This window comes from Euleptes europaea, chromosome 3 (assembly GCF_029931775.1).
Source record: "Euleptes europaea isolate rEulEur1 chromosome 3, rEulEur1.hap1, whole genome shotgun sequence".
NCBI classification, from domain to species: domain Eukaryota; kingdom Metazoa; phylum Chordata; class Lepidosauria; order Squamata; family Sphaerodactylidae; genus Euleptes; species Euleptes europaea.
The window spans coordinates 123,848,407-123,869,747 of NC_079314.1; the positions used below are offsets into that span (position 1 = coordinate 123,848,407).

Sequence of the window (21,341 nt, forward strand, 5' to 3'; positions counted from 1 at the left end):
AAGGAGAAATTCCACCCCCCACTTGCCTGCTCCTTTGTTCCTGTTTGCATAGGCATTAGCATGTGCATAGCTAACGCGCCTCTGGTTTTTTTTGCATGGTTCCTTGAGGGGGATTCTTCATGGCAAATACCAAAGGTCGAGTTAAATGGGCTCTTTAGTAATGCGAAGCAGGTATGCGCCGGCTTCGCAGTCACTTCCGGAATGACAGTTCAGCGTGCAAAATTAAAAAAAATATATGCGGGGCAATTCTGCCTGGAACGCGCTGCTAATTACCATGTAAAAATGGCTTATGATTCTATTCTATGATTCTGACTATCTTAAACAACTGTATTAAAACTGTTGAACTATCCATGTTACTTCTCCAGCTATCATACCTATATTTTATCCTCTAGTATTTATTGTTTAATATGGAAGGAGAGTCCCTTCCTGCTACCCTGAAAATTTGGGACCTCTACCTGCAAAAATACCCCCCAGGAGCAATGGGGATTTTTTTCAAAGCTCCTGGGGGGCATTTTTGCAGGTAGAAGTCCCAAATTTTCAGGGTAGCAGGAACTGACTCTCCTTGCAAGTACCCCCAAGTTTGGTTAATATTGGTCAGGAGTTATGGGGTCTGGAAGGGGTCACCCCCATTCCCCCATAGGAATGCATTGGACTTAAGTCTGAAGACTGAATTCCTATGGGGGAATGGGGGCGACCCCTTCCAGACCCCATAACTCAGGACCCCCTGACCCAATCTTTACCAAACATGGGGGTTCTTGCAAGGAAAGTCCCTTCAAGCTACCCTGAAAATGTGGGACCTCTACCTGCAAAAATGCTCCCTCCCCCGAGCCGCGGAAAGCCGCTGATGGGTTTAAATGGGAAGCCGAATTCCCACCTATACCGGTGTAGGGGAATTTGGCATTCGGGTTTTCCTGAATAAAAGGCCATTTAAAGCCGAACTCGAATTTTCCCGAATTTTTTTCCCAACAGCCCTAAGCTGGACTTGATGGGCCTGGGTTTGATCCAGCAGGGCCGTTCTTATGTTCTAAAGGGGCCGTTGCGCCCCTCTTGAAAACGAGGCCAGTGGCGCATTCAGATAGCCAGAGAGCAGAAGCACTTGCAGCTGAGAATGACAGAGAGACTCCTCATGGATGCAGGAAGCAGCCCTTGCTGCGCTCTCAGGGGCTCGGCTAACGAGGAGGAGTTTTGTGCTGCTTCTCCAGAGGCAGGGCCAGCCTGAAGCTAAGGTCACAATCCAGTCCAAGCGTCCTGAGCTTTAATTTCAGGGCGCTGTAATAAATTGTGTTTAAATGCCCTTGTGTCTCAAACAGGGGCTGTGGCTTACTGGGCCTCAGTCTGTCGTGGGATTGATAATCCCTCAAGAGGAGGCGGTTTCATGGGAGCGAACAGGGCGGGGGCTTAGCCAAGCATGCGTCAGTCAGTCCATCACTGAGCACCGTTGCAAGAATGCGTGCCTTGATTATGCTCTCACGGGGAGGGCCGTGGCTCAGTGGTAGAGCACCTGCTTGGCATGCAGAAGGTCCCAGGTTCAATCCCAGGCATCTCCAGGACCAGGCAGTAGGTGATGGGAAAGACCTCATCCCAAGACCTTGGGAAGTGGCTGCCAGTCTGAGCAGACAATACTTACCTTGATTGAACCATAGTCTGATTCAGTATAAGGCAGCTTCATGCATGTTCACGTGAACGCTTGTATCCCCCCCTTTGGCTAAGTAATTCAGGGCTCCTTTGGCCAAGGAATTCGGGACTTTTCTGTTTTACGCACACAACATTCCTGTGAGGTAGGTTAGGCTGAGCGATTGTGACTGGGTTTCAGCCCTGAGCAAGGAACTTTAAAGATGGTTAAAGTAATCTCTCGTTAAAAACAGCTTTATTATTGGGGGGGGGCACCAGAAGGCTCATCTTTAGAACATAAGAACGGCCCTGCTGGATCAAACCCAGGCCCATCAAGTCCAGCATAGGGCTGTTGGGGGAAAAAATTCAGGAAAATTCGAGTTCGGCTTTAAATGACCTTTTTTTATTCAGGAAAACCCAAATGCCAAATTCCCCTACACCGGTATAGGTGGGAATTCTGTGATCAGATCTCATCTCTCTTCATCATTTCTATGATTAGCAGCAGCTGTGCGAGAGAAGAGGGGCCAGCTGGATTGGGGCTGTAGTGCTGTGTGTGTGAATGTTCCCAAATCCTGCCCCCCCCCACAAACCCACACCATCATCACAAAGCCACTAAAGAGTGCCCTGAGGATTCAGGCAACCGGAAGAGCCCCCGATGGGTATGTTTCTAGTGGGCTTCCTGGAGGCACCTGCTTGGCCACGGTGTGAACAGGCTGCTGGACTTGATGGGCCACCTGGGTCTGATCCAGCAGGGCCTTTCTTATGTTCTCTTCCGTATCCTGCTTCCAGGCAACTACTCCTAGGAAGTCTGTTAGCGGGGGCAGGGGAGCATCACCCCCCCCCCAGTTTCAGCTGGAACTCAGAGGTGTGAAGCATGTAAGCCCCGCAGGGTCTAGCAGTCATGGAGGGGACTCTCCTCTTTGGATTGTTTCAAGCTGTCTGAGCACGTGGCTGCTGCTCCGTCTCGCGGCAGGGAGTCCGGGTGCGGTGGGGAGGGTGTGGTCTTATGAGCCAAGGAAGGCTGCGGGTGGGCTTCGAGTGAGTGCGGCAACCCTCGCGTGCTCCCTGTAACATGCCCCAGATGTGGAGGGGCGGGAGAGGGCACCCTGGCCTGGCCCACAGTGCAGGCTGTCGCGTAGCCGTGATCTGGGCCTGCTCTGTCTGGATGACGGGGGGCAGCAGCTCCCTCTTTTCATGAAACCCTCAACTTTACAGCAGCCCCCCGCTGGAGGAAAGCACCCCACAACTGGCAGCATTGGCTAGCAAACAGAGGGTGGAGCTTGCCCATCCCGTGGGTGCCGGGCTGCCAGGGGAAAAGGCTGTCCAAGTCATGCTTCACGCTCCCTCTCTGCCCAGCCTGTGCCAACCTGCCACCATATTTTGTGTGGGTTTCTGTGCCAGACATCCCTGGCTGCCACCAGCAAGCTTCTCTGTCCCCCTTGGTGTGACTGCGGTCGGCCACCTCCCTCGTTCGCCTTTCTTGTGGAATTGCCAGCCAGACGAGATGGGGGGGGCAGCCTCTCTGGCAAGGTTCAGGAAGGAAAGCCAACCTCCCCCCTTTTCCCAAGAAGCCTTGGGGCTTGGCCGTTGTTGGTCTTGGAGGGTTGTTTGTGGGAGAGTTGGAATGGTGCGTTTTGTTGTTGGGTTTGCTTGACTGATGTTGGGGAGGTATTTTTGCTTGCAGGGCTGGGATTTGACAAGGCAAGCGCAAAGAGCACGTCGGGGTGGAGAGATCAGCAACTCCTGGTTAGTCTCCACCACCACTACCACCCCACAGGAACACCAAGATGTCCTAACTAGCCCTCCCTCAAACATTTCATGCCCTTTTTATGAAATGGCACTTTTATTATTGCTTTCCTTTGCAGAAACAGCTATTTTTGCAAGTCTGATTAAGAGGAATTACATTTAGCGCTATTTGCTGACCATTCCTGTTTTAGAATCATAGAATCATAGAGTTGGAAGGGACCACTAGGGTCATCTAGTCCAACCTCCTGCACAATGCAGGAAATTCACAACTACCTCCCCCCCACACACACCCTACAGTGACCGCTACCCGATGCCCAGAATATGGCCAAGGTGCCCTCCCTCTCATCATCTGCCTAAGGTCATAGAATCATTGCTGACAGATGGCCATGTAGCCTCTGCTTAAAAACCTCCAGGGAAGGAGGGATCACCACCTCCCGAGGAAGCCTGTTCCACTGAGGAACCGCTCCAACTGTTAGAAAATTCTTCCTAATGTCTAGACACAAACTCTTTTGGTTTAATTTCAACCCGTGGGTTCTGGTCTGACGTTCTGGGGCAACAGAAAACAACTCGGCACCATCCTCCATACGACAGCCCTTCAAGTACTTGAAGATGGTTGTCATATCCCCTCTCAGTCCTCTCCAGGCTAAATAGACCCAGCTCCTTCAGCCTTTCCTCATAGCAGCTCTGTCCCACTGGGGATGCCGACTTGCCTGTCCTCAGGCTCTCTGCCTGCGGGAGGGGGTATGGCCTCTCTGGCTCTGCTGTGTTGGCGCCTTGGCACAGCATCCCACACTGGCTTTGCTCTCCACTTGGCCCAGCAGCTGCGCTCCCGCTGACGTGGTTTCATATCAAGGGCAATGATGTCTGGAGGAGAGTGAGTGGGTTTTGAGGCCGGCTTCCCTTAAGTGGGAGTCCTTTGCGATCCTCCAGCACCACTGTCCCCGTCTCCTTTGCCAGCCCTCCTCCTCCTCTAACTCTGCCGCTTGACTGAACATACTGGCTTGACGAAGGGGCTTCCTTGCTGAATGGCAGCCCTGACACAGAGGCCATGCCGCGTATGTCCAGCCCAGAAATGCAAGCCTTGGCAAAAGCAGTTGGGGTGGGTGGGTTGGCAGACAAGGAGGAAGCTTTCAAAGTGCGACTTCCAAAAATGGCTGCTTGGATCCACTCTGAGATCCCCTGATGCTTCTCCCAAATGGGAGGTTGGCATACAAAATGCAAAAAGAGGACGCGGATGGAAGAGGCAGCAGCAAATGCCATGGAAACCTGACCCCCTGCCGGTGCCCAGTTGCAGAAGAGGCAGGACGTCCAGGCCCTTTTGAGGTTTCATGGGGAGGGTTCCTCTGGGGCTTCTATGAGCTCTTAGTAGGCCAGGAGCTCCATGGGACTGAGCCAGTGCGGTGTAGTGATTAAGAGCAGTGGTTTGGAGCAGTGGACTCTGATCTGAAGAACCAGGTTTGATTCCCCACTCCTCCACGTGAGTGGCGGAGGCTAATCTGGTGAGCTGGGTTGGTTTCCCCACTTTTCCACATGAAGCCAGCTGGGTGCTCCGGGCTGGTCATAGTTCTCTCCGTACTCTCTCAGCCCCACCTACCTCACAGGGTGTCTGTTGTGGGGAGGGGAAGGGAAGGGAAGGTGACTGTGAGCCGGTTTGATTCTCCCTTAAGTGGAAGAGAAAATCAGCATATAAAAACCAACTCTCCTCCTCCTCCACGTGTGCCCCTGGATGCTTACCCAGGTTGGCGGGAAGTAGGGAAGACCTCCCAACCGTCCTCTTAAAATTAGCCCATGGGTGCTTCAGCTGGCAGTGAGGGCAGGGTTACTCAGACACAGCCAGTGTGACCCCAGCGATATGCAGGGACAGAGACCCAGAGGAGGCGGAAGCTGCGAGATGGCCACAGATCTCTGGGGCAAGCGCGGAGCACAGGTGGGGGCTGTAAGAGGGCCGCTGGTGGGCCCGGCTGTTCCCTTCCTGTTCCGCCCCTGCTTGACGCTCAGCAGCCATCTGTCAGCAATGCTGATTCTATGACCTTAAGCAGATGATGAGAGGGAGGGCACCTTGGCCATCTTCTGGGCATGGAGTAGGGGTCACTGGGGGTGTGGGGGGGAGGTAGTTGTGAATTCCCTGCATTGTGCAGGGGGTTGGACTAGATGACCCTGGTGGTCCCTTCCAACTCTATGATTCTATGATTTCCCAACCTTGAACTGGCAACCCTGTTGTGTTGTTCATTCAGTGTCTGCTTTTGCCTCAGAGCTACAAAGGTGGCAAAGGAGGAAAGGCATTGGTTTGTTCCTGCGGAGCAGGAGGGAACGCTATCCTACGAGTCTCCTCTGCAGTACTTCCCCTCCCACATGATCTGTGCTTCACAAAGCAGAAACAGGTGGTGATTCCCAGGGAAGCAGGTGGGCAGAGGAGAGCAGGGCTTGCTTGCCGGAAGACCAGTAGAAAGATATGGGCTTCCTGGTGCCCCTGGAGAGCCTGCGCCCCCAGCCTCCGCGGAGGGAGGAGGGCCAAAGGCTGCCAACTCCAGGCAAGGCCTGCTGTTCTCCTGGAATCACAACCGATCTCCCAACAACAAAGATCAGCTCCCTTAGAGAAAGTGGCCACTCCAGAGGGTATGGCATCACATCCAACGTGTTGTAGTGGTTAAGAGCGGTGGTTTGGAGCAGTGGAGTCTGATCTGGAGAACCGGGTTTGATTCCCCACTCCTACACATGACCTGCGGAGGCTAATCTGGTGAACTGGATTTGTTTCCCCACTCCTCCATGTGAAGCCAGCTGGGTGACCTTGGGCTAGTCACAGCTCTCTCAGCCCCACCTACCTCACAGGGTGTCTGTTGTGGGGAGCGGAAGGGAAGGTGATTGTAGGCCGGTTTGATTCTTCCTTAAGTGGTAGAGAAAATCGGCATATAAAAACCAACTCCTCTTCTTCATCATCCCTGCTGAGCTCCCTCCCCAGGCTCTGCCCCCAAATCTCCAGGAATTTCCCAGGCTGCCCCAGGAAGGCCTGGAAGAGGTCTGCTTTGAAGCACAGGTCAAGCCAGTGGCCCTGGGGTGGGGGAGCGGGAGGCTTCCAGGGAGACCCGGCCGTAGGCTGAAGCATGCGGTGGGTCAGTCACAGCCTCTTCCAACTGGCAGTAGCTCTCTGTGGGAGGGGGTCCCGGAGGGGGTGGGGGTGGTCTTGCATCCCAGAAGGTGGGACCTCCCCTGAGAGGGAGTTCTGGGTGGGGTTGGGAGGGGGAGCCTGCCCCATATCCTGTGGGGTGTGATCCTTGTCCTCTGGGCAGACTCATTCTCACAAGGAGGAATCCTGGTGGTCCACCACCTGTGTCGAATGTCCAGCACGTTCCCTAGCAAGAGCCTGCGTGACGCAGCTGGGGCCGTCCTGGGAAGCTCAGGATGGGGACCCTGCTTGACCCCAGAGCAACTGGGGAGACTTTGAAGGGCTGGCACTTAGCTTCTTGAACTGTGGGTCGTGCCCCCATATGGGGTCGCGTAATTGGCAACAGTAAATGGTAAAATTATATGTATGCCAAAGAGTTGTTTTAAAATAAATTTCTTTATGATTTATTATCAGTAAATGTTTGATTTATATACCTATTTTATATACCTATATTCAAAGGGTCGCGTAAAAATTTCTTGGGCGACAAGGGGTTGCTAGTGGAAAAAGTTTAAGAAGCCCTAACTTAGAGGAGGGCAGGGAGCTGTTCCTGTTGCCAGCAGAGGGCAGGCTCATAATGTGGTGTGTGTGTGTGTGTGTGTGTGTGTGTCTGTGTGTCTATGTGTCTGTGTGTGTGTGTGTGTGTGTGTGAGAGAGAGAGAGAGAGAGAGAAGTGCCGTCAAGTCATTTCTGACTCATGGCGACCCTATGAATCAATGTCCTCCAAAACGTCCTGTCCTTTACAGCCTTGCTCAGATCTTGCAAACTGAGGGCTGCGGCTTCCTTTATGGAGTCCATCCATCTCTTGTTGGGTCTTCCTCTTTCCTGCTTCCCTCAACTTTTCCTAGCATGACTGTCTTTTCCAGTGACTCTTGTCTTCTCATAATGTGATCAAAGTAGGAGAGCTTCAGTTTAGTCATTTTAGCTTCTAGGGTCAGTTCAGGCTTGACTTGATCTATAACCCACTGATTTGTTTTTTGGCAGTCCACGGTATCCGTAACCCTCTCCTCCAACAGGAATCTACTTACTTCCTATCAGCTTTCTTCAATGTCCAGCTTTCAGACCCATACATAGTAATAGGGTATACGATGGCATGAATTAACTTGGTCTTGGTGGCCAGTGACACCTCCTGACACTTCAGAATCTTTCCTAGCTCCTTCATGGCTGCCCTTCCCAGTCTCAATCTCCTGATTTCTTGGCTGCAGTCTCCCTTTTGGTTGATGATGGAGCCAAGAAATAGAAAGTCTTCAACAATTTCATTTTCCTCATTGTCAATCTTAAAGTTGTGTAAGGATTCACAATAATGGGACTGAATTGCAGGCAGAAAGGTACCAGCTGGATATTAGGGGAATTTTTTTTTTACAGTAAGACTTGTCCTACAGTGGAATCAGCTACCTAGGGAGGTGGGTGAGCTCCCCCTCACTGGCAGTCTTTAAGCAGAGGCTGGGCAACCATTTGTCAGGGATGCTCTAGGCTGATCCTGCATTAGGCAGGGGGTTAGACTGGATGGCCTCTAGAGCCCCTTCCAATTCTGTGATTCTATGATTCTATGGGATATCTCCAGGACTTCCTGTGCATCCAACCCTCCCGGGGAGGGGCTCAGAGGTAGAACATCTGTTTAGCACCCAGAAGGTCCCAGGTTCAATCCCCGGCATCTCCAGTTGAAAGGACCAGGAAGTAGGTGAGGTGAAAGACCTCCGGCTGAGACTGTGGAGAGCTACTTCCAGCCTGAGTAGACAATACTGAACTTGATGGCCCAAGGGTTTGACTCAATAGAAGGCAGCATCATGTGTGTAATGTGTGGGTGGCGCTGGTGCATGCACGCACGTTCCCGGGGAGACCTCTGGTTCTGTTGCCGCTGACAGGGACCAGTGCCGAATGGAACGGTGGCGAATGGTTCTGGCAAGGAGAGACATGGCCTTCCCTGGGAGCAAGGAGGGCGGGGCTTTCTGGCCATGTCCTCAGCCAGCCGGCCCTCGTTCCCAGGGTGGGGGCCAAGAGGAGAGGCAGCCACATATTGAAAAGACGGTCACAGCAAACTGAAAAGTTCCGTCCTCGTCTTGGGAGACATCCCAGGCGGGGGGGGGGGCTCCTCCTGACTCTCCTCCCTCCGCTCCCTTCCCAGGTGAACGGCCTCAATGTGGTGAAGGTGGGCCACAAGCAGGTGGTGTCGCTCATCCGCCAAGGGGGGAACCACCTGGTGATGAAAGTGGTCTCCGTCAGCCGCAAGCCAGAGTCGGAGGACATTGTGCGGAAGAAAGGTGAGTGCCGAGGGGCCCTCTTTCTCCTCCCCTTTCCAGCTTGCCCCTCGCTGCTCCCCAGGGGCCTGTGCTCTTGGGACCCGGGCGACCCACACAGAACCAGCTCCTCTTCACGGTGGGCCCCGTGGCCTGGCTCTCAGGAGGGGGCTCTCTGTGGGACCGGGTCTTGATGCAATCCCCCGTTGGCGCGGCTCCCGGCACTCCAAGGCTCACCTTGGCATGGGCTCTGCCCTGGACAGGCTGACCTTTGTCACATGGTGTGAATCAAGCCCAGATCGGCCTTGCTGAGGAGAGGACCTACAGAGAGAGGCCCTGGAAGAGCGCAGACCCCGGGCACTGCCAGCCAGGCAAGGAGACTTGGCCAAAGTCGGCCACTTCGGCCCATCTTTCCAAGAGTCAGCGGACTGAGCTGGGTGCAGCCTGCAGGGGGTGTGTGGTGGAGAGGCCCCAGGAGCCCAGAGGCAATGCCACGTGGCAGCACCAGATACCCTGTGCTTCCGGGCGGAACCGAATGCGCTGCGGGGGCATTCTGCCAGACCAGCTGGCTGGCGCGGTTGGGAAGTGGCAGGGCCAGAAGGCACGTGGGAGAGCCGTAGCCTGTGGATCAGAGCAGTGTTGCCAGAGCTCAGCCAGGACCCCCCGGGAATGGGCAGGGTCAGAGGGAGGTATTCAGCCCCTCCCCTCCCCAGCCGCTTTCCATTACCTCTCGAAGAGGTAATGACTGGAGGAAGGAGGGGGCTGGGGGCCATGGGGGAGAGGGCCTCCATCCCTGGCAGCCATCTGGCTGACAGGTGGTTTCTCCCAGCCCCCCCCCCCCCAGGGTTGCCTTGAGCCAGACACTTCTTTGATTCTGGGATGGTTTTGCTGCTGGCTGCTTCTGCAGGATATTTCGGATCGTGTCTGGAACCAGGGGGCGGGGGTGGTGGTGGTGGTGAGCCAGTACGTACAGCCCCATTGTGGCTACTCCGCACCGGTGCTTAGGAATCCCACACGTGTACCCGGCTGGTGCTGTGTGCGTTAACAAGAGCTACTACCTTAAAGGGGGAATAGACAGATAACACAAAGAAGAGGGTCTGTCAGTGGCTACGGGCCGTGGTGAGTAAAAGGAACCTCCACATCCAGAGGCAGTCAACCTCTGAATCCCAGTACCTGGAGGCAGAATCAGTGGATGGCCTCGGCCTCTATGCCCTGTTCTTGGCCCGCCGGGGGAACTAGCAAGCCCCTGTGTGAAACGGGATGCTGGAGTAGATGGGCCCTCCCTGGTCTGATCCAGCAGGGCTCTTCTGAGGTTCTTGACCCCTTTTTCTCCTGGCTCCTGAAGCAGCCTCAAGCTTCTGGTGAATGCCGGACTCCAGTTACACCACAAACATGGCCCCAGCCACTCCATCAGGCCTGCGGTGCTCCCATTTTTCAGAGGGTTAACTGAGGCTGGGGCAGGGGGAGGCCTTGCTCTCCTCTTGAGTTTTCACAGCTAGAAGAAGAAGAGTTTTTTTTATATATATATGCTGGCTTTCTCTGCCACTTAAAGGAGAATCAAACCGGCTTACAATCACCTTCCCTTCCCCTCCCCACAACAGACACCCTGTGAGGTAGGTGGGGCTGAGAGAGCTGTGACTGGCCCAAGGTCACCCAGCTGGCTTCATGTGTAGGAGTGGGGAAACCGACCCAGTTCACCAGATTAGCCTCCGCTGCTCATGTGGAGGAGTGGGGGAATCGAACCCGGTTTTCCAGATCAGACTCCACTGCTCCAAACCACCCCTCTTAACCACTGCACCATGCTGGCTCTCAGTCGAACCCAGGTCCTCTAGCCCAGCCATGTCGCCTTGGAGCGCCCTGGACTTTCAGGGGTGTCCCAGGTTTGAACCTCATTGGTCAGGTGTCCTTTTGGCTCTCTGGACAGCCTCCCTGCTGCATATGCCAAGGGCCCTGGCAGCCCAAGAGGGAAATGCCTCCGGTCGTCCGGCCTTTTCCAGGGGTGCAAAGGAGGATTCGGTCCCAGAATTCTTCCTCGTCTCCATTTCTCAAACTCGGCCAGCCTCCAGACGTTCTGGACCCAGACTTTGTCTTGCAGTTCCCCCTTCATAAAATCTAGGCAACTGTTGTGTTGGGAGCCCCTCTCCCCGAGCCAGTGGTGGGAGCAGCTTTCCTGGACCCCTTGAGAGTCTGGGATGTGAACGGATCCTGCTTTCTGTCTGTGAGGAGAGAGACTGGAAAAGTATAAAAAAATGCCGCTGGATAATCTTACAGCTATATCTTTGGTGATGACCAGAAGCCCCCATTCCCCCCCCCCCAACCTGGATTAGGAGACACCATCTGCGATTGGATTACAACTCTGGAGCATCCATTCCTTCCTTTTCCCAAATTGCTGCATGAAATGTCTTCCACTGCACTGCTGGAGGGGAGGGGCTGTGGTTCAGTTTGAAGAGCCTCTGCTTGGCATGCAGAAGGTCCCAGGTTCAATCCCCGGCATCTCCAGTTAAAGGAACTAGGCAGGTAGGTGATGTGAAAGACCTCTGCCTGAGACCCTGGAGAGCCGCTGCCGGTCTGAGTAGACAATACTGACTTTGACGGACCAAGGGTCTGATTCCATATAAGGTAGCTTCATGTGTTCATGTGTTGACTACACCAGAGAGAACTCCAGCTTAGGGGGATCCCTTGGATTCTAGCTTCCTAGAGCCAGTTTGGACCTCCAATCTCAGAGGCTGTGTGAGTTCATGCTGCTGTCATGGAGTCCAGTAGATGCCTCCTCCTAAATTCCTACTGGACTTGCAACAATCCTCTTGTGATTTAAAAAAAATTCTACTTTTGGACATAATGATCGGTTAACCAAATAACTGGTATTGTTGAAGCAGGTCACTGAGTTGTAAGGAAGGAGTCCAGATCCCATGAATCTCGGCCACTGAAGCTGCTGGTTTACTCCCAAGGATAGCTGGTTGCAGCTTGCTTCAATGCATTAAGAGCTGGCATGGTGTCGTGGTTAGGAGTGGTGGACTCTGGAGAACCGGGTTCGATTCTCTGCTCCTCCACATGAAGCCAGCTGGGTGACCTTGGGCCAGTCACAGCTCTCTCCGAACTCTCTCAGCCCCACCCACCTCACAAGGTGTCTGTTGTGGGGAATCATAGAGTTGGAAGGGACTACCAGGGTCATCTAAAGGAAGGGAAGGTGATTGTAAGCCGTTTTGAGTCTCCTTAAAAGGTAGAGAAAATCGGCATATAAAAACCAACTCTTCTTCATTCTACTAGGAAGTCAGCTTTTCCTTATTTTCACAATATGGTGTTCCAGTTTTCCACCCTTTAGAAGGAAGTCAAGGAACTGAGCATGTGCTATGGTCAGTCAGGCAGTTGCCGTTTTCAGGCATGGGCTGGTAAGCTCTGCTCTAACGATTAGTAAATTCTTCCTAATATCTAGACGGAAACTCTTTGGATTTAATTTCAACCCGTTGGTTCTGGTCCGACCTTCTGGGGCAACAGAAAACAATTCGTCACCCTCCTCCATATGGCAGCCCTTCAAGTACTTGAAGATGGTTAGCACATCCCCTCTCAGTTGAAGATGGTTATCATATCACCTCTCAGTGCCGCTCCATTGCCCTTTTTTTGTGCAGCTAAATTGCCCTTTCTACCGGTGCTGTGGTTTTTTTAATGGGGGGGGGGAATTAGGGTGGGGGAAGAGGAGTGATAAACCCTCTCCCCTCACCCCTTTTCACACTTAAAATCTCTGCATCTCCCCAGCTGCTATTGACTGAACTGGGGAAATTGTACAGATACGTTTACATTTTCCCCAGGGGGAATAAAAGCTACATCTGATGGTGGCTTTTGTTGTGAATATGGCACAAGAGAGACTTTTTTAAAAGGCAGATTTCCCTCACACCTTGAACTGCATCTCCAGGTTGGGTTGCCAACCTCCAGGTGGAGCCTGGAGATCTTTTGGAACTGCAACTGATCTCCCGTTCTCCTGGAGAAAATGGCTGCTTTGGTGGGTGTACTCTTCAGCAGTATATGCCCCCCTGAGGTCCCTTCCCTCCCCAGGCTCCAGCCCCAAGATCTCCCAGAATTTCCCAGCCCAGAGCTGGCAACCCTCTCTCCAGGAGCTGCTGGTCATGCCTCTCTGCACCCAGAAATGGACTGAATGGGGCTTGGCTTCTGCCCTGGGCTTCTGGACCTCTCACATGAGCACATGAACCCATGAAGCTGCCTTCTACTGAATCAGACCCTTGGTCCATCAAAGTCAGCATTGTCTACTCAGACCAGCAGCGGCTCTCCAGGGTCTCAGGCAGAGAAAGACCTTTCACATTACCTACTTGCCTAGTCCCTTTAACTGGAGATGCCAGGGATTGATCCTAGGACCTTCTGCATGCCAAGCAGATGCTCTACCACTGAGCTATGGCGCTTCCCTCTCCCTGCAAGCTGCCTGAAGGAAAAGCCCCCTCCATGTACGTCTGCTTTGGGGCTAGGGGGCTGCCCTCCAGTTTCAAATTGCATGCCAGTGATAGGGTTGCCAGCTCCAAGTTGGGGAATACCTAGAGATTTCGGGCGTGGAGAGCCTGGGGAGAGCAGGGTTTGGGGAGGGGAGGGACTTCAGTGGGGTATAATGCCACAGAGTCCACTATCAAGGCCTGAGGAAAGGCACAAAGCCTTGCCTAACCTCCAGGGCAGTTGCAGTCGTGTGTCCGTCCCCCCCCCCCGCTGCCGCCACAATTTTTAAAGGAATGGTTGTGTTGCCTGTTGCAAGCAGGGGGTGGTGGTGGCTGGGAAGGCAAGGCAAATCCCTCCCACACAGCGGAGCCTGAGGGGGAAGGCAGATCCTGTGCCTATTTTTAGTGGCCTGGGGCTGCATTGGGGGGAAGGAGCTCCGCTGGCCCCCAGCAGAAGGGAGGGAGGCCTGAGCAGCCGTGGGGAGAGGAAAGGAAGTGAGGTGGGGGGAGGCAGCTCTCGCACTGGCACCCTGAGCTGTAAATCTGTTGCTGCTGCACAAGCAACCGCCTCCTGGCTGGGGATCACGCTTCCGATCCTGCTTGCCATGCCTGTCGAGGAGCGGCTCCAGGGCTGAGGCGGTTCCCAGGCAGCTGGCATTCAGGTGGCACCTGTGCCAAGGAGAAGAGCATCGAATCCTTGCTTCCCTCCCACACACACACACTGCTGGCAGACTGGCAGCAACGGGCTTCTTCGTCCCCATGCAGATTTGGGTGGGAGCCTCTTCCTCGCCCAGCTGAATGGGGCGGCCTCTGCCCTCCATCCTCGGCTGGCCAGCTGGTGCCAAGAGGTGTTCCTCATGCAGCGGGCTGGCGTCTCCTCCCCAACTTCCCCTGGCATGAGTCGGATTGTTTCCTGCGGCGGGGCTCGACGGCACAACATCTTGCAGGCGGGTGGCACCAGGAGCCGCCGGACCGGGATCTTGGTGGGGTGTGGGGGGCTCGGCCCCACCCCAGTTCTCCACTTGGGGTTTGGCCAAGGCTGTGTGGGCGACCGCGTTCTCCACTCCATCCGCCCCTGTTTTGGGGGGTCTCTGATGCCCGCGTCTCCGGCAGAGGCTCGAAGCTCCGGTTTCCATAGCAACGCCTGAGCGTTGAAGCCCGCATCGGCGGGCGAAGGGATGAGCCAGCCAGCCAGCGAGAGCCTTCCGCTCCTCCAAGCCCCGTGGCAGATGGAGTCTCTCTCCAGCATCGCAGCCGGGTGGGCCAGCTAGGGAGTCCCTCTGTCCGGCCCCGCCCGCCACCTTTGTGCCCGGCCCCCCGGCAGGGCCGCCTCAAGAGCCGCATGCCTGGCAGCACCGAGCAGCACCCATCTCTGAGCCAGGCTGGGTGCGGGGATGGGACCCCCTCCGCCGTGAGTCCAGGAGCCTAGGAGCCAGGCCGGAGTGCGGGAGCCGCTCTGCCAAGGGCGTGCCCGAGGGGATGCCGCCCAGCTGCCCGCCAGAGACGGGACTGAGCAAGCCTCCTCCGCTGTCGTGCTCGTGGCACTGAGGGGCGGAGGGCCCTGGCCAGAGCCCACCCACCCCCGGTCACTTGCCTCCCCCCCAGTTGTGGGACCATGAAGCAGTTTGCCTCCACGCGCAACCTCAACAAGATCCTTCAGCAGTGCGACTCCTCGTCCCGGGAATACGAGGAGATCCAGGCCGTGGAGACCAAGTGGCACCTCCACCTGGCCACGCCGCTCAAGATCCTGGACCGGAAGTGCAAAATGCCCTCTCTCTTCCTTTCAGCCCCGGCACCGCCCAAGAGGACCCCCAGCACCACACTGACGCTGCGCTCCAAGTCCATGACTGCGGAGCTGGAAGAGCTGGGTGAGTGCCGGGGGTGGGGGGGACGGGGACGGGGGAGCATGCGTGGCTGGGCTGGCGTGCATGACCAACAGGACCTCCCCACACTTGTGGGCGCTCTCCCAGATTGCCCTGTGGGCATCCAGGGCCTGCAGCAGCCAAACCCACGTTGGGGGGGGGGGGACTGTCCTTGCTCTGTGAAAGTACCAGAGTACCAAAGTAACCCTAATCCCCCCCTCCCGGCACGTGCTTGGAGCTCCACTTTGTGTTGCCAGGAACCAGCTGGGTGTGGCCCATGCAGGCCGTGCACCCCTTCCCCACCTCCCCTGTTTGTTCCCAGAGGAACGCTTCCAGGCCCCCTCCCCTCCAGCCGTGTGCCTGGAAGCGTTCCTGGAGAGCTCCGTCTTCTTCTACCGAGCTTCTGTGGGCCAAACTTGGCTTTCCCTCCAGGCGGTTCTTTCCTGTGGAGGGCTCCCGCCGCCCCCCTCAATCTGCGCCTGCTTCTTCCCAGCCTGGCGTGCCCTCCTGAGCCCCCCAACCCCCAAGGGCCCTCGAAGCGCCCCTCCACGGCCTCTTGGCTCTCCCGGCCCTCGTGCTTTGCCAGCCGTCCTTCCCCACCCTCCTGCTTCGTCCTTGTGAGCACCCCCTGGAAGCCCGGGCGACTTTCCAGCCTCCTCCCCGGAGGACGCTGCTCCGCACGCCTGCCAAGCAGAGGGTCCTGCCCCTGTTTTTCTCTTCCCTTAGAGTTCTCTCGGCCCCACCCACCTCGCAGGGTGTCTGTTGTGGGGAGGGGAAGGGAAGGTGATTGTAAGCCGGTTTGAGTCTCCTTAAAAGGTAGAGAAAGTCGGCGTATAAAAACCAACTCTTCTTCTTCTTCTTCTTCCCCACAATCAACGGAATATTTCGCAGCATCCCTGTTCTCTGTAGCACAGCCACTGCCCCCCTGCCCAGCAAATGCTCCTAGGGAGGGGAGTCTTCCCCCCCAACCTGACGTGTGCGAAGACTGGCTAATGCCTGGGTGCCGCTCTGCTCTGCCCCTCCTTTGAGCCCGCCGGGCTTAGCGGGCATGGAATGCTGTGCCCTGCCTCGTATCCCTGGGCCTCGGCTTCCTTACAATTGTGGGCATTCAGAATAGCAATTGCTGGGGGGGGGTCAGTTGCTGGGGAGCAGCCGATTCTCCCCCCCCCCCGGTCTTAGGTGCCAGCGCTCCAGCAGGTCTCTGCCAATCAGTTCCTCGGAAAAACCAGGGCCCCGCTGCAAGCAGCCTTGGTGGCATCTGTAGCTGGTTGGGCCCCGTCCCATTTGCCTCCCGCCACTTGGCTTGGCTGTCCTGGCCAGAGTCAATTGCTCCCTTCTGTACAGGCTCGGCGTGGCAGGGGTGGTGGTGACCTTGGGGGCCCAAAGTTCCAAGCCAGATGTTCGGGGTGGGCTTGGAGAAGCATCCCTGACTGGAATCGAAATATTGCCATTTGGGGAAATGCCTGTCTAGGGCCAGCGGTGTGGCCGTCCCACGGCCAGAGTCCACACTCTGATCCCTCCCTGCTCTGAGAAGTTAGTGGAGGGGGGGGGACAGTCTGCCTAGTGGCTGCATCCTCCGTTTAGAGAGCCAGCATGGTGTAGTGGTTAAGAGCGGTGGTTTGGAGCGGTGGACTCTGATCCGGACAATCTGATTTGATTCCCCAATCCTCGGCCACCTCCCTCCTAGAGTTTCCTGCCTTCGTGGCGCGTGGTGTGTGCAAGAGGCTGCATGGAAAGTGTTGCATGTGGGGATGAGGACCACGACGGGGAGGGGGGATATTCTTGCATTGCTGCTTCCCCAGGAAGAGTGCATGGGGCCACATCACAGGGTGCTGCTCCCCGGCCTCACCTGAGGCCCTGATGCGAGGATCTGTCTCCGCTTGGCAGAGGCAAGGGGGCAACATGCCTGGGGGGGTCAGCCCACAATTCCTGCCATTGACGCTCTGTGCTTTGTTTCTTGATTCCAAGCCTCGATGCGGAGGAGGAAAGGGGGTGAGTGCAGCGGCCCCGGTTCAGGGCTGGTCCCGACCCTCTTGGATTCGTGCTGCCCCACAGGCCCTAGGCGAGAAGGGAGGGAAGAGGCCTCCCTTAGGAGAGTGTGGCCCCCAGGCAGTCCCGAGTCCTATGGCTCTGTCTGTTGGATATTCCCCCTGATTGATAGTCCTGACTTATTCTGTGTCACCCGCCTTGTGTCCCAGGCAGAAAGGCGGACTATAAATAGCATAAATAAATATGCACTTGGGTTTCTAAAAGGAGACGGAAGACAATGTGCCACCCCACCCACCCCTGTTTTGTCCCTTGTCTCCATGTTTGGGCTGATCTCAGGGTGCCAACTTTTCTGAGAAGCAGGCCCATTGGGGGGGAGGCTGCCAGTATCGCCGCACACCATTTGGGAGTGTTCCTCTGGCCACCTCTGTGTGTTGTGCTTCTGGAGGTAGCCAGTTGTCTCTGTGGGCCCTGCCGAGGCTGGGTGAAGGGCCGTTGCCGCGGTGAGATCTGAGAACAAGTCTCGGCCGTGGGTCTTTGCATGTCCATGGCCTCTGTGAATGGCCTCTCCATGAAGGACGGGGCTCCCCTACTGCTCTGAGGCTTGAGAGCAAACAAGAACGACCATAAAGCAGGGAGTCCTCTGAAGTCCCAGTGGCAACAGAAGTAGCCGAGGCTACCAGGGTTACCTCCGGGGCCACAGGCCTTTCCAGAAAAGCAAATGCGAAAGCAACAAGCCCCCGGGGGTCTTCCATTGCTGCAGGCCCAGCTTCCACATGAACACACATGAAGCTGCCTTCTCCTAAACCAGACCCCTCGGTCCATCAAAGTCAGTATTGACTGCTCAGACCGGTAGCGGCTCTCCAGGGTGTCAGGCAGGAGTCTTTCCCATCACCTACTTGCCTGGTCCCTTTAACTGGAGGTGCCTGGGACTGAACCTGGAACCTTCTGCATGCCAAGCAGATGCTCTACCACTGAGCCATGGCCCGTCTCCATGGCTTTCCAGGGTCTCAGACGGAGGTCTTTCACATCATCCACTTGCCTAGTCCCTTGAACTGGAGATGCCAGGGATTGAACCCGAAACACATGAAGTTGCCTTATACTGAATCAGACCTTTGGTCCATCCAAGTCAGTATTGTCTACTCAGACCGGCAGTGGCTTTCCAGGGTCTCAGGCAGAGGTCTTTCACATCACCTACTTGCCTGGTCCCTTTAACTGGAGGTGCCTGGGATTGAACCTGGAACCTTCTGCATGCCAAGCAGATGCTCTGCCACTGAGCCACGGCCCCTCTCCTTCCCTGAGTAGAACAGCCTCTTCCTTTAACCAGGACGCAGTATTGAAATGTCAAAAGACGAAACGCCCTTTAAAAATATCAGATGAGAAGATCCCTGCATTCGTTCCAGGAACGGACAAATTACGCTCCTTTCCATTTGCATTCAAAAGAACAGGGAGTGACTGTTGATAGCAAAATGCTACCAAACATATGAATCAGCGTAGAAGTGTGACGCCAGTGTGGGGTAGCGGTCAGGGCGTGTCGAGTAGGTTCTAGGACGCCCAGGCTCGGTCCCCCCTGCTGCCGTAGAAGCTTGCTGGCTGACCCTGGTCTGGCCTTGAGCCGCTCTGGGTCACCAGTGGGGGAGAGGAGTGGGGTATAAATGAAGTATAAGTGAAGGAATGAAATCATACTCACTGAAGCCACCACAGACGTAGCCACTGAATGGGCCGGTGGAAGGAGCCCATTAAAGACAGAGACCCCAGTGGACAAATCACTGGCAGAGAGCCAGTGTGGTGTGGTGGTTAAGAGCGGTGGTTTGGAGGGGTGGACTCTGATCTGGAGAACCGGGTTGGATTCCCCACTCCTCCACATGAGCAGCGGAGGCTAATCTGGTGAACTGGGTTTGTTTCCCTGCTCCACACGAAGCCAGCTGGGTGACCTTGGGCTAGTCTCAGCTCTCTTAGAGCTCTCTCAACCCCGCATACCCCACAGGGTGTCTGTGGTGGGGAGGGGAAGAGAAAGTGATTGGAAGCCGGTTTGAGTCTCCCTTAAGTGATAGAGAAAGTCGGCATATAAAAACCAACTCTTCTTCTTCAGAATGGCAGAGCTGGTCCCTCAGGGCACGGGCACTCTCCTCCTTGTCCACTCCGTTGGGGGGTTGGGGAGTGGAGAATGGGTCCAACTCAGCAACTGGACAAAATTGAGCATAGTTCCAGAAGTGTGGGGCTCAGACAGCCTGGTTTCCACCCCTTTGGGTGAGGGCATAGCCCGTCCCTCTGGTCCCAGCTCGCCAACTTCACCTTCTGCCATGGCAGGGGGAACTCACGCTGTTCTCTTTGCTCGCCAGCTGCCGGGGGGGGGGGGGGACGGACATTGCAGCTGTTCCTTGGTACTTTCCAGGTTTCTTTGAACTACTGGGTGATGGTTAGTTGGAGATGGCGGACTGATGTGCAACACCTGTGCCCCCACCGGGACCCAGTTGCAGCTGTGGAAAAGGCCCAGGAGGGATGAAAGAGCCCCCTTCGGATTAAGCGTCTCCCAGGAGTCCACGCCAAAGCCCACAGGGCCCTGCAGTGTGGGTGGGGGCAGGGGAATGAGCTGTCAGACCCTACAGGCAGATTTCACGGGCCTGGGAGAGGGAACAGAGGAAGAGGCAGGCGTGCAAGCCCTCAGGGGCACAGAGGGGGGCCAGGGCTTGAGAAAGGGCAAGGATGCTGCAGTGGGGTGGGAGGGCAGCAGAAGGGCACCCAAAGAAGAAGCCAGGTGCCGGGCGTCCTCATTGGAGGGTGTCTGAGGAAAAGGAGAGAGGCAGCGGGAGCTCTTGTGATCTGCCGGATGCTGAGAGGACATTTGAGTCTCTGCTGCCTGTTGGACCAAGAGGGCCAGCACTGCCATCCAAGGAGGGCAGATCCCTACATGGCCAAGACGCCAGTTGCCCTCCGGGGTGGGCGGCAGCAGCAGCAGCGTCCAGCAGGGTTTTTGGTTCCTAACAGCAACTTTGGGAGGATTTCAGCTGGCATGGAGAAGCTCCAGGGAGAGGGGTGCCCTTGAGGGGGGACAGGATTGCTCTCTTTCAGTATTTGAAGGGCTGTCACTTAGAGGAGGGCAGGGAGCTGCTCCTGCTGGCAGCAGAGGATCACAGGACTCCCAATAATGGGTTTAAATTGAGGGCGGAAAGGTACCAAGCTGGATATTGCGGGGGGGGGGATTTACAGTAAGAGTAGTTGGACAGTGGAATCAGCTACCTAGGGAGATGGTGAGCTCCCCCTCTCTGGCAGTCTTTAAGCAGAGGCTGGGCAAATACTTGTCAGGGATGCTCTAGGCTGATCCTGCATTGAGCAGGAGGTTGGACTAGATGGCCTCTAGGGTCCTTCCAACTCTAGGATTCTATGAATCTATGAACTCCCTGGCTGCAGCTTCTCTGCTCCGCATTTGCCTTCCCCGGCTCCTTTCCCCTCTGCGGTGCTATATACATGCTTAGGAGGACACGCGGGAACCCCAAAACTCACCCAAAGCAGAAAAAACAGTGTTGTGTGGAAGGGTTTTCAGTGGGAAACCAGCCAGCAGAAAGGACTGTGCACACCTGCGCCTTCCCGGCCCCTTCGCTCAGTCGTAGACTCCCCGAGCTGCTTCTGATAGCCAGACAAAGTGGCCTGGGCACGCACCTGGGTACGTGAGGGGCAGCTTGTCCCTTGGTGGAGGGTCTTGGGGGCTCCGAAGAGTGGCTGGTCTGGAACTCACACCTGGGGCAACTGAAAAGCTGCTTCCCCAATGAGACTGCCCAGCTGCCCACAGCCCAGAGGGCCATTTTGGTCAAACGCTGCCTCTGGGGTGCATTGGGGAAGGCGTTAGTTTGGTCTGTTGGGTTTTCCAAGGAAGCGCCGCCGTCATGGCGGGGAGGACAAAATCCAAGGGCCGTCTAGGAAAGGAAGAGGAGTTCGACCAGCATCCGTTGGGGGATGTGGAAACAAAACTGAAAATTGGAGTCAGGGAACATTTTCTCAGTCCCAGCATGTGACGGGGAGAGCGTGGGCGGAGGGTTGTCAGACGCGCCCAGGGCCAGGAGCTTGGCAGGAAGTGGAGGGGGGAAGGGACAAATGTCTCTGTAGGTGGATAGAGGATCCCAAATTAGACTGATGTCAACTTAGCAGGCAGGAGAGGAGATCTTCCTAGGAGACGGGCTCGTGACTGGCCCCCCTTCCCCCTCTTGCAGGTAGCAGCGGGCTGGGAGCGATTTCTTGCCGGCGAGCCGCTTGCTAGGGCTACCCAAACATCTCTGAGAAGCAGGCACAGGTTTCCAGGGGACAT

The 21,341-nt window shown here is 55.8% G+C and overlaps 1 protein-coding gene across 1 annotated transcript in view; it reads left to right on the plus strand.

The window, feature by feature from the left end:
- Positions 1 to 21,341, plus strand: part of SHANK3 (SH3 and multiple ankyrin repeat domains 3) — a 348,499-nt gene that overhangs the window by 283,758 nt on the left and 43,400 nt on the right. The window contains exons 19-21 of the mRNA XM_056846670.1: positions 8,643 to 8,778; positions 14,978 to 15,058; positions 17,021 to 17,044. Coding sequence (XP_056702648.1) covers positions 8,643 to 8,778; positions 14,978 to 15,058; positions 17,021 to 17,044 — 241 coding nt within the window. The remainder of the gene's footprint in view (positions 1 to 8,642; positions 8,779 to 14,977; positions 15,059 to 17,020; positions 17,045 to 21,341) is intronic.